Here is a 12,826-nt window from a genome sequence, read left to right as displayed (position 1 = left end):
CAGACTCAGTCTCGACCGCATACCGGGGCACAAAGCGAAAATTCCTTTCTTGTCGGAATGCACCGGAGGGAAAAAACCGGCCCAATTGCTTTGTAATTCTGTTCAGCTTGGAGTTCAAGACGGAGAACCTTGACCGTTACGACGACCAGGGTTTAACCTTTACGTGAGAAGGAATTTGAATTAGATAGTCACAATGATCATGGTAATGTCTGATTTAATATTTATCTCACGTGTGTCTATAAGGATTTTTTCAGCCTGTACCTTTTACTCTTAACTTTGTTAAACATTTTCGTTTTCCCTTGCAAAAAAAGGAAACCCAGGCTCTTGAAATGTTAAAACATTGGTAAAGATTAATACAAATAGTTTTTGACCACCTTATGCCACAGACGTAAGATAATTTCAAAAACACACATTTTTCGAATCAAACAACCAGGGAAAAATTGTATCAAAAATTATAATATAATTTATCCAAATTCAATGTTATTATAACAGAAATAATTATTTCTATTATTCCAGCCTTTGCAAAATGGGTTTGAATACGAAGTACACAGAAAAGAAATACTTTATTTACATTTTTTGCATTAATATAATTGTGTATACATTTATTATTAATTTAAATAATATAAATTAAAAAAAATCAACTGAAAGATATTTTAAGATATTGGATGATAACCTGTCTAGCGGGGTTGTCTACCAAAAAAGGAAAAAAAACGACTTTTTGACGATTTGTGGTACAAAAATGAATAATAATAAACACAGACAAAGCCAAAAAAGAAACACAAGTAAAAATAATCGACTCTCAGAGATATCATCTCTCTCACTCTCTCTTTCGCCTGCCTCTCTTTCCCCCTGTCTCTATTTCTTCCTCCCCACTTTTTTCTTAATTGACTCTATCTCCAGTTCTTTCCCTCTTCTCTATTTCTTTGTTTCTTTCTCTTTATTTCTCTCTCTGCATCTATTTGAAAAATACAGAACGTTATGTCAACTTCACAAAAGACATACCAGAAACGGAGCAATAACAGCTCAAATGCGAAAATGTAAAAAAAAAACCGTTCTATAATTCATTTATTTGTAAAAGTAATACAACTTTATAATAATTTGCATGCACACATAAAATCCCTAAACATAAAAGTAAAATAAAACGTGTATTCCTTAGTGACCGTTTGTTTAATAATTTGTTGAAGTCGTGAGGAGTGTTTAAGAATGGGGTAGTTCAGGAAAACACGTTTTACATTTTTTTCTTTTTTTGCCGACGTTTCGACCTTTATTCGGGTCATCTTCAGGGCATAAAGTGTGGTACCATTCCGTGTGAAAGTGTTGAGGAGCAATATGACACCACAAGAATAGCACCTCGCCATAAGCCCTGAAGATGGCCCGAAAAAAGGTCGAAACGTCGGCAAAAAGAAAAAGGTGTTTTTCTAAACTACCCCTTGACCACTCCTCACGACTTCAACACATTGTAAAATAGAACGATATCAAATTTAAAAAAAAACTTTAAAAATATCTATTTATTGTATGTTAAAAGAATAAATAATTAAAAAGATACATTTTTGTTAAAAAAAATTCTATTATAAGATAAAAACTGTTCTGATAATACTTACATTAGTTTAAGAAAGTAAAAGTTATATATAATTTTAAGATGATTCATTGTATTAATTGGAAGAAAGGTCATTTAAAAAAAAAATAAATTGAATAAAACAATAAATATTCATTCATTCTCATTCTCTTTTTCTCACTCACTCCCTCCCCCCTCTCTCTCTCTTTCAGTCTATTTACCTCTCATTCGCTGTGTCTCATTTTTCCTCCGTCTCTCTTTTTCTCTCTCTCAATTTATCTATCAGTCTATTTACTTCTCATTCACTGTCTCTCCTTTTTGCTCCGTTTCTCTTCTCTCTCTCTCTCTTAATTTATTTATCAATCTATTTACCTCTCATTCATTGTCTCTCCGTTTTTCTCCGTCTCTCTCTCTTATTTTTTGTATCAATGTATTTACCTCTCATTCACTGTCTCTCCTTTTTCCTCCGTATCTCTCTTCTTCTCTCTCTCTCTCTCTTTATTTATCTATCAGTCTATGTACCTCTCATTCACTGTCTCTCCTTTTTTCTCAGTCTCTCTCTTTTTCTTTCTCTTAATTTATCTATCAATCTATTTACCTCTCATTCACTGTCTCTCCTTTTTCCTCCGTATCTCTCTTCTTCTCTCTCTCTCTATTTATCTATCAGTCTATGTACCTCTCATTCACTGTCTCTCCATGTTTTCTCCGTCTCACTCTTTTTCTATTTATCTATCAGTCTATCTATCTCTCACTTATTCCTCTTATTACTCTTCTTAGAAATTTTAAAAGAGGTGCAGTAAAACAAGTAAAACAACAAGTTTTTTGAAATCTTATATTTTTTTCTTTCAAAATCAACGGGAATAAATACATTTTGGGGAACAAAGGACTGGGCATATATTTTAATTCAGAGTTATAATAAGTAATATTGTTATTTATAATAATAATGATGGTATATCACACTATACACAATATTTACACATTTTCTTTCATTTAAATGTTTAACTTTATTATTGTACCACCTATAAAAATGTTATAAGAGTTATATTGTATTTTAAGAAATATATATTTAAACATGTATTGCAATCTTATGCCTATCAAAGACGTCACGAAACAATAACTATAAACGTTTACATAAATTACATCGAAAAGTTGGTTTATATTATACTCATAGGCTTTTATAAAATATATATTATACTTCTTTTAACTTATTTTCTTTTTAATATTCATTTACTTTAGTTTTTATTTCATAAAAAGGCCTACTACCTTGGATGGCATAAGGCTCAAAAAATTTCTTTCTTGTAAAATTATGTACGTTTGTATTAGAACAAAAAAAAATTTTAAAAGTTAAAAATATATATTTAAAAATAAATCAATTAGACCAAATAATATATAATAAAATGAAAGGCTAAACATAGTACTAGTATCTAATATAAAAAACTAAATTAAAAAAAAACTACAGAGAGCAATGAAAATTGGGCTAAAATTAAACTGTTTTGTTTTATATAAAACTATTTAGAAGAAACAAAAATCAATAAATTTATGATGCTTTATTTACTTATGAATATTTCCCATCAGTCTTCTCAAAAATATATTAAATGGATACAAAAAAGTCTTTCTACAAAATAAGTCGCTATTTTTATAATTTTGCTAAAAGCTCTCCACACCAGAACATTAAATACCAAGGAGAGCTTTTGAACCACATAATTATAAAACGAGAAACTATATGAAAAAATATTAAGCATTATTTACAGTTTTGATTAGAAACCGTTTCAGTTGTGTAGTTGTTTAGACGTACACTATGTGCGGTTTCTTCCTCGCAGGTGCCATGTCGACGGTGTACTCGTTCTGTCTGCTTTCCCCGTTCAACCAGGGTTCGACCATTTTGATGTCTCCGTCGGATTTCATGTAATTGGTGAGAATCGCGTCCCTGTAATGCTTTTCAGGCATGAGCATCAAAATCGGAGGAGGTCCCGAGGGAGCGTGGAGCCCGGCCGCTAGCCGCCTCGTATCCACTGTGGGATCGTTGTCTTGTTTTCCTTTCTTGCACCAGCATAATTTCCTCTCACTGCCGAACAAGAGCAGGACGACGCATGTGGCGGCGAACAGGGCCAAAACCAGTCCAGTGATTATGGCGACAGTCAGCCAGGTGGCTTCGCAGCGCACAGTCGATTCGGGTATTTCAGTCAGTAGATGACCTCTGAGGCTCTCCGGATTGGCGCATCGCAGGTCCGTCACGATCACACGGAGCTGCGGTTTCATCTCCTCCGGACTGGCCGTAGTGGAGTCGTTGTTGATAGAAACAGGCGTCGCGTTTATAATTTTACTGTCGACCTGCGCCATGTCCCATAGCCAGTGCAGAGAACAGTTGCAGTACAGAGGGTTGTCGGAAAGGTCGAGAACCCTCAACTGATCGAGCGGAAAGTGCGATGCGTCCAAAGTGGTCAGCGCATTGCTTTTCATCGAGACGTAACGCAGTTGAGAGTTTCTGTAGAATATCCTCGTAGGGATTCTAGTCAGCTGAAGGTTATCGTCTATCACCACGGCTTCCAGCCGGGTGTTGTCTACGAACGCTCTCGAATCTATTCTCTCCATATACGGCATTTTACACAAACGGAGTGTTTTCAGTTGGAATAAACTCTGAAAAGCGACCGGACGCACACTCGAGAATGTATTCCCGCTCAAGTCCAATTCACTAAGAAGATTCAATTTAGCGAGCTGCTGAGTCGGTATAAAAGTAAGATTATTAAAAGATAAATCCAATTGTTTAAGATTATAAAGAGAATTGAACGCGGATTTTTCAATGTCTTTGATTACGTTCGAACCCAAACTGAGATACTTCAACGTATTAGTGCAAGGGGACGGGAAAGATTTGCCTTCGATAGCCTCTATCAGATTATCAGTCAACGTAAGCGTCTCTAAAACACACGGGTGTGGCAAATTTTTCAGAAGAGCACTTGGGACGTCTATGATTTGATTCGAATGGAGATAGAGGGATTTCAACGATGTGATCGCACTGAAGACTGTCGGGTCTTCGAAGGAGATCAATTTGTTGTGGGATAAATCGATGACTTGGAGATCAGCGGTGTCTTTAAAAGAACCGTGTTTGACCCTGTCGATGCGGTTGTGGCTCAGGTCTAAGGTCCTAAGCGATTTGAGACCTCTGAAAGCGTCTTTGCCCAATGTCGTTATCTGGTTGTTGCTCACGTTCATCACCTCCAATTTTCCCTGGGCTTCAAAATTTTTCGACCCCAGCGTCTGTATCTTGTTCAAAGAGACGTCCAACTTCTTCAGGTTGGCGTAAATGTTGAGCGCGTAGTGGTGAAAGCCGGATATCCGGTTCCCGGACAGGTCGATGATCTCGACACCGGGGTTGAGAAGATTCGGTATGACTTCTAGTCCGGCTTCGACGCACGCCGCAGCGAGTGCTTCGTCCCTGCAGGAACATTTGGCCGGGCAGATCGGTGTCGCTGGAACGAAGTAGAACAAAAGCCAGATCCAGGAAGCTAGTACCTTCCGTCCATCACCCATCCCAAAACTCCGCGACCATCAGACCTGAAACAAAAATAAATATCCTATAGAACTGAAAAAAATGTTTTGGCAGTACTGACTGACAATAAATAATTTTAAACTAGTGTAACTATTAGTTAGTTTCTCATAAAGTAGCTTAACTATATTTTGTGCGGCTTAATTGTATTTGAATATTGTTGACATATATAATATTATTATTTTTTTCATATTTATATTTTTGTAAGATTCCATATGTGCAGATTATTATGTATATTTTTTTAACTTATATTTTACCTTATACATAATGATTTTTTTTGTAAATGTTGGCTTTATGTGATAGGATAACCAGATGGAGGTTTTAATTGTTATGTAGAATAGACGTTATGTAGAATAGACGTTATGTAATCCTTTTTCCTAAAAATTCTTTAAAATAGAGTTAGTGCAAGAGACAAGTGGTTTTTATAAAGGTTAATTTATTTCAAATTTTTTGTGAAAAAAAAAGAAAGTAACTCTTCTTTGGTCTACTCACCGGGATAGAGTTTTTTTAAGTTTTCACTTTAATTTTCATTGTATAATGCCCTTTAATTGGATAGCTTCCTTACAGAAAAAACGCAATGGGATGACAGGCGAGACTGCTAGTGTCGCCTGATGAAGGGCAAAAAAAAATAAAAAACCTCCCGAAACGTAGATGAAAAAATGTGAAATAAATTAACTTGTATAAAAACCACGTATCTCTTGGACTAACCTATATTTAAAAAAAACCTTTTTAAGAAAAAGAAAAAAGGTCTAAAAATTTACATAATGATATTTTTTGTAAATGTTGGCTTTATGTGATAGGATAACCAGATGGAGGTTATAATTGTCATGTAGAATGGACAACATATAATCCTTTTTCTTAAAATGGATTTTCTTGAAAATAGGGTTAGTCCAAGAGACAGGTGGTTTTTATACAGGTTAATTTATTTAACATTTTTTGTGAAAAAATGAAAGTAACTCTTCATTAAATAGAGTTATTTTAAGTTTTCACATTAATTTGCAATGCCCTTTGTCAAGAGACAATTGGATCGCTTTCTTACAGAAAAAACGCAACGTAGATGAAAAAATGTGAAATAAATTAACCTGCATAAAAAGCTCGTGCCTCTTGGACTAACCTATATTAAAGAAAAACCTTTTAAAAAAATAAAAAAGGTCAAAAAATATACATAATGATATTTTTTGTAAATGTTGGTTTTATGTGATAGGATAACCAGATGGAGGTTATAATTGTTATGTAAAATGGGCAACATATAATCCTTTTTCTTAAAATGGATTTTCTTGAAAATAGGGTTAGTCCAAGAGACAAGTGGTTTTTATACAGGTTAATTTATTTCAATTTTTTTTGTGAAAAAAAGAAAGTAACTCTTCTTTGGTCTTCGCACCGGGATAGATTTTTTTAAGTTTTCACTTTAATTTTCATTGTATAATGCCCTTTGACAAGAGAGAATTGGACAGTTTCCTTACAGAAATAACGCAATGGAATGACAGGCGAGACTGATGGGCAGAAAAAGAAAAAACCGCCCGAAGCGTAGATGAAAAAATGTGAACTAAATTAAACTGTATAAAAACCACGTGTCTCTTGGACTGACCCTATATTAAAGAAAAACCTTAGGAAAATAAAAAAGGTCAAAAAATATACATAATATTTTTTGTAAATGTTGGCTTTATGTGATAGGAAAACCAGATTGAGGTTATAATTTTTATTCAGAATCGATGACATAAAATTTTAGTGATTTTAATATCGTAATTTCCACGGAAGAATAATCTGGGAACTTGTTAAAATGAAACCCCTCACCGGGCTATTTATTCCCAATAAAACCGAAATGAAATTGAAGGTGGCGTGCACTGTGGGAGGTGTAGGTGTAGAAATGGTGTTCCCCTCCTTTTTTAACCTACACCACGTGCAGTAAATTACTAATATAGCCCGATGTTCGCCAGGCTTTAATATTGTAAAGGGTCGAAAGGCGATTTTCCTCCGACGACGGAAAACCCCTATTAAATTGAAAGTGACAGAGAACAACTTATAATTCAGTGACCACTTATACATAGGGGAGGCAATAAAGGGAAAACTCAAGAATTTATTTTTTAAAATATTATGTGTTTATGTTCCATCTTTATTCCAGCTAACTACACTAAACTTATTCGGAAATGAATCAGATCAAAACTGGAGTGGCACAAGGCAATGTATTAAGACCTGTTCTATTCCAACACTTCAAGAAAACAAGGACACTACCAATGCACGTTCGCTGATGAATAAGCAATTATAGCAGTTAGGAAAACCAATGCTGATCACATCTGGACATGGAATACTTCAATTTCTAGAATACATAAATGATCAGCAAAGCGTATTGAGCTAAATAAAGCTCGGTACATGAAGACATGAACCATCAATTCTTTACCAGCTGACCGCAATAATATTGAAATCCCGCCATCAAATACCTTGGTATGACGTTGATAAGTACTTGCTCCCCAAAATTGTACTCTCCATTGCCAAATGAAAGTAAAGGTGGCCATTCACGATCGCTCCAAATGGAACCGCGCCATATGAGGTGCCTGAAATTTGAGGGGGCATTCACGACCGCTCCACAGCCAGTCGCTCCGAAGTCCGAACGTCAACCAGTGAATTACCTTCTCAAAATGGATGACGATCTCTTGTGCTACTCTTCTGTTTATTTACATATTAAAAGCAAAAAATCGAAGAGGAAATGGTGTAAGAAGTGGCTCCTGAACAGAAGCCGTAATACCCACATAATTTTGATGAAAGATCTTATTTAGTCATTATATTTAGTGTTCTATTGGCCAAATTACTTCTTCCAATTAATTAATCTTTTTTGTAAGGTTTTGGCTGAAATGAAAAAGGTCGAGCGGGATTTGACTCCATGACCTTCGGATAAATACGCCGCTGCTCTACCACTTGAGCTATCGTGACTGACAAAAAAATAGATAAAGGTCTTATTTATATTTACTCCAGCTTGTTATCCCCTTGATTAGAAAACAAAAGACAGTCGTGAGAAAAATCATCACTCTACATGAAAGGTTGGCAGCCACATTATGATTTCTCGCTACAGGGATGAACTACGAAGAACTTTGTTCTCTACTACGATTTTTGCTCAGCGCTTAGGGTTTAGCAATACCGCATCTCTCGTTGCATTTGTATCCTTTGTTTTGAAAAGGTCGACCAACTGGTTGAGGACGAATTTCTTTTATTTCTATCGTGGTAATCATTGTCCACCACTTTCCATAAACATAGTAAATTTTCGTACAATTCAATCACCTCAACAATAAAATCTCGATTGGATGTCATTGCCAATAAAGAAGAAAAGTTTTTCACTTTTCGAGAATGTAGGACGGAGATGTTTGCTCATTGACAGAAAGACGGAGACTGTGCCAAAAAAACGCGGGTTTTCTCATTCACGACCAATCCAGCGCTCCAATATTGCACCGTTCACGTCAGGTTTTCCCATTCACGAACGCGCCATGCCGTCGGCGCGCCGTAGATATTTGGAATGGCGCGATGGAGTTTGGACCGGTCGAATATTCGGCACAGCCGGGCACGCCAGTTCAGTTTTGCCATTGACGTGTTTTTGGAACGGCGTCGCTCCGTTTGGACTGCTAGGAGCGATCGTGAATGACCACCTTAAGCTTTACTTAATCAATAAGCCATCAAGCTCATGTCGATCCATGACGTTCCAGCAAGTCTCCAATCAACCGTACATCCAACGCTCCTTGGAACGTCTGCAATGAAGACAACCACCATGGTCTGAAAGTGAAAACAGGAGAGAAAGCTACGCATAAAGCCTATCATAAAAGTTTAAGGTTGAATATACCCTATGTAGTACGTGTGCGGTGATTAGTGACCGTTAATCGATATTTATTTAGAAATCGTGAGATGCGGTCTGGTGTGACGTAGGTTTCAGAAAAACATTTTTTTTTAATCGTGCCAACGTTTCGATCTTTATTGAGATCATCTTCAGGGCCTGGGATTTACAAACATTGTTTACATATTACAATTACGTTTTGGATGTGGGAAAATGAATTTATACAATGCAAAATATATTTTATATATTCAATGTTTGTAAATCCCAGGCCCTGAAGATGATCTCAATAAAGATCGAAACGTTGGCACGATAAAGAAAATGTTTTTCTGAAACCTACATCACACCAGACCGCATCTCACGATTCCCATGTAGTACGTTTATCCGCTGGCAAGCAGCATAGCAAAATCCTTATTTATTTGACCTCACATTTCTATAAATTTACAATTTTATTTTTTATGTAAACAGATTTATTATCCCTAATATCATATAATTTACAGTAATTGGTTTACAATTCTACGATTTATTGCTTCTATTTTAAAATTCAATATAAAAGCAGTTAGTCGTCGAATACCGAGATAAGTAAATATGTCAAAGTATATGATTTATTGCTCGTGTAGTGTTTGTGGTAAAGGATGTCTTGATTTTTTTTTAAATTTGTGAGTAAACTAGTCGTTTTTTCAATCATATTGAAATTTTTAAATGATTTTTTATGATTAACTGATTAGTATTGGTACGGTTTTATATACCAATATTAGAAAATGAAAGAAAATAATTGATTACAGATAAAATTTGGATATTTATTATTAAAAATCGACAGGATTGATTTTGCAGGAGTCGAGGTGGGAGATAGGTGAAGAGATATTACTTTTATATTTTCACTGTGGCGGTTTTGGGCGTAAGGGTGAAATATGTGAGGGTAGAGGGCTATTGGATTATTTATAAATCTGGATTTGTCGGGATCAGGCGGGGTTAGATCATGGTAAGACTTCATCAAGGAAAAAGATGGGAAGTTCCCTCAGGACGGGGGGAGATGTGGCTGAATAAAAAAATAGAGAAAGTCAAAACACCCCACCGTAGGAAGAAAACAATGATTTCTACCCCTCGGATTTGATTCAGGTGTCGATTCTAATTGAAAACGGAAGAAACACATATTTCAAATTAATGCCACTTATTAAATAAATTACAAAAAAGATTCGTAAAAAACGACATAAAACTTCGTTTCCTTCGACTTTATACGGGAGGAAAATATGTATATCTACCGATGACTTACGGCACAGCCTAGTCAGCAAACGTGAGAAGTAAAAGCAACTATACTGGAACAAAATAAGAGGATATCTATACTTTATTAAAACATATCCGACTAGCTAGTTATCGCATGCCATATAGACATGTGATAATACCTTTACCTTTAAAAATAAAATTAAAATGGGGCAATTGCCTAAAAGGTGTAGTAGAAACGAAAATGTTTGATGAATGGTCAAAAAACCACGCCCAGTGTTTCTAAAACATGTAGACAAGTTATGATAAAGCAGATGGAACTCCTGCTATAAAGAAAGTCATGTGTCTGATACCCATAATCGAGAACCGAAAAAAGCAGTTTGTACGGCACAAACTAGAACAGGAACGGCAAACTGCCATATGCGCCGAATATGATACGGAAAATGACGCCACTTAAACACTGTTGTAAACATTCAATTAATTATGCTTTTAAGTTGAGATAAAAAAATCAGTGTCACGAGCGAGATTCGAACCCACGACCTTCGGCTTGATAAGCCGCTACTCTACCACTTGAGCTATCGTGACTTCGATCCCCTCGGGCACTAACTTCCCTTCTCACCCACACCTTTTGAATTTTCCCTCCTTTTTGCCATTTTTCAAATATCGTGTTATCGGATTTTTATCTCAAAACCTTAATTAATTGATTATTATTAATTGGTCAAGCGGACCATGAAAAATAGTGAATTTAATTAATTAAATTGAAGTGTACTTCACTAAAGCTCTCCGTGGCCATTTCATTTGTCGCCGAGAATCCAATCCGATTACACGACATTTGAAAAATGGCAAAAAGGAGGGAAAATTCAAAAGGTGGGGTTGAGATGGGAAGTTAGTGCCCGAGGGGATCGAAGTCACGATAGCGAAGTGGTAGCGGAGCGGCGTATCAAGCCGAAGGTCGTGGGTTCGAATCCCGCTCGTGACACTGACTTTTTTATCTCAACTTAAAACCTTAATTAATTGAATGTTGTTAATTGGTCAAGCGGACCACAAAAAATAGTGAACTCTTGTAAACGAAGAACAAATGATTTTGAAGTCCTCAGCAATGAAAGGCCTTGAAAGATGAAAGAGCTTGCTCAAAACGGGGACCAACACAGAGCTCTCGACAACAGAAGACTGCCATAGTGCACATATCTACAAGAAAAATGTCACAGTTCTACAAAATAAGATTTTGCAGGATATATGGAACTTTACTTTTAGATGCGGTCCAAAACCCGCCATTAATGTAGTTGGCAATAAAAACTGTCATGATCATTATTCGGAAATCGTGAGATTCGGTCTGGTGTGATGTAGGTTTCAGAAAAACATTTTCTTTATCGTGCCAACGTTTCGACCTTTATTGAGATCATCTTCAGGGCTCAAAGTGTTTGTTTTCTGCGTAATTGTGCCATTCTTGTGTCTATGCACTCTCAATATGACACACAAGAATGGCACAACAAAAACAAACACTTTGAGCCCTGAAGATGATCTTAATAAAGATCGAAACGTTGGGAAGATAAAGAAAATGTTTTTCTGAAACTACGTCACACCAGACCATCTCACGATTTCCGAATAATCAACGTCTAACGGTCACTAATCACCACACACTGTCATGATCCATCAATATTTTCTTTCGTTTGTACTTAGACTTAACCTAAGGACTTGTGAATATGTAGGTGAGTCCACTTTCGGTGATGTCATTTATCCTGAAGCATCACACTCCCGTATACTTAAAAAAACGAAATAATCCTTTTTTGTAGAATTTTTCGACTTGTGTCACTTTTATTGTGGGTGTGCGATGAATGCACATGAACATTTATGTGCAGAATCGAACCTATTTCTTCACTGAGGTTCGGTGTTTCAGGTCAGGGTGAAACCTTAGTCTTACCATAAATAATGTCGTTTCAACCCCATACGCATACAGTTTTAACCTAAACACAGATTGGTTTCGATCAGTTTAAAACATGAACAATAGATGATAGGATAATATTGACTTGTTTGTCATTGGAGAAAAATCTCCAATTTACATTTTTTGTACAAAACGCTTTCTATTCAATTCTAAAACCTAAAAAAAAACAAAAAAAAATATTTTTGACGTTAAATATTAAAAGGGCCGATATTTCCGGGCTGTATCAAGGGAAAAGCTTGCAACCCCATTGCATTGAACCGTAAGTGAATATGCGTGTATGCTTGTAAAAAATTTTTTTTCGCTGAGTAAACGTATTTGTGAATGTATCCGTGAACGCGGAATAATTTATATTATACACAAAACGGTTGAGGGAAAATGCCAAACAATCGATTTCCAGCTCAAAACACGACGAAGCGGAGAGATTTTTCACTAAGATAAAAATGAAAACGTTAGTGAATATGAGACTAATTTGGCTAATTAATCGTCTTTTCTTACAAACTGAGTAGGCAGAGAAGCTATCGCGAATCAAGAGAACTGTAGATAGGTGGCACTTGGCGGGTCTGACTCTTAGAAGAAAGGTCATCTTCATCCGATTAAGAATTAAGTCCTCTCTTCTACAAAAATGATAGGTGTGTGTGGTGATTAGTGACCGTTAATCGATAATTATTCAGAAATCGTGAGATGCGGTCTGGTGTGATGTAGGTTTCAGAAAAACATTTTCTTTATCGCGCCAACGTTTCGACCTATATT

General features: G+C 36.0%; 1 protein-coding gene across 7 annotated transcripts in view; it reads right to left on the bottom strand.

Annotated features, from left to right (window-relative positions):
* Positions 1-2,558: 2,558 nt before the first annotated feature.
* LOC106670218 (leucine-rich repeat-containing protein 4C-like) overlaps positions 2,559-12,826 on the bottom strand; it is a 509,524-nt gene continuing 499,256 nt past the window's right edge. For all 7 annotated transcript variants that reach the window (XM_014400338.2, XM_014400367.2, XM_014400347.2 and 4 more), the window contains one exon: positions 2,559-5,107. In XM_014400338.2, the coding sequence (XP_014255824.1) occupies positions 3,341-5,083 (1,743 nt within the window). In that variant the 5' untranslated portion in view covers positions 5,084-5,107 and the 3' untranslated portion in view covers positions 2,559-3,340. The remainder of the gene's footprint in view (positions 5,108-12,826) is intronic.

This window comes from Cimex lectularius, unplaced genomic scaffold, assembly GCF_000648675.2.
Source record: "Cimex lectularius strain Harlan isolate CLEC.00 unplaced genomic scaffold, Clec_2.1 scaffold92, whole genome shotgun sequence".
Lineage (NCBI taxonomy): Eukaryota > Metazoa > Arthropoda > Insecta > Hemiptera > Cimicidae > Cimex > Cimex lectularius.
The sequence above is the reverse complement of the archived record's forward strand: the minus strand, read 5'-3'. Positions and strand labels throughout refer to the sequence as shown.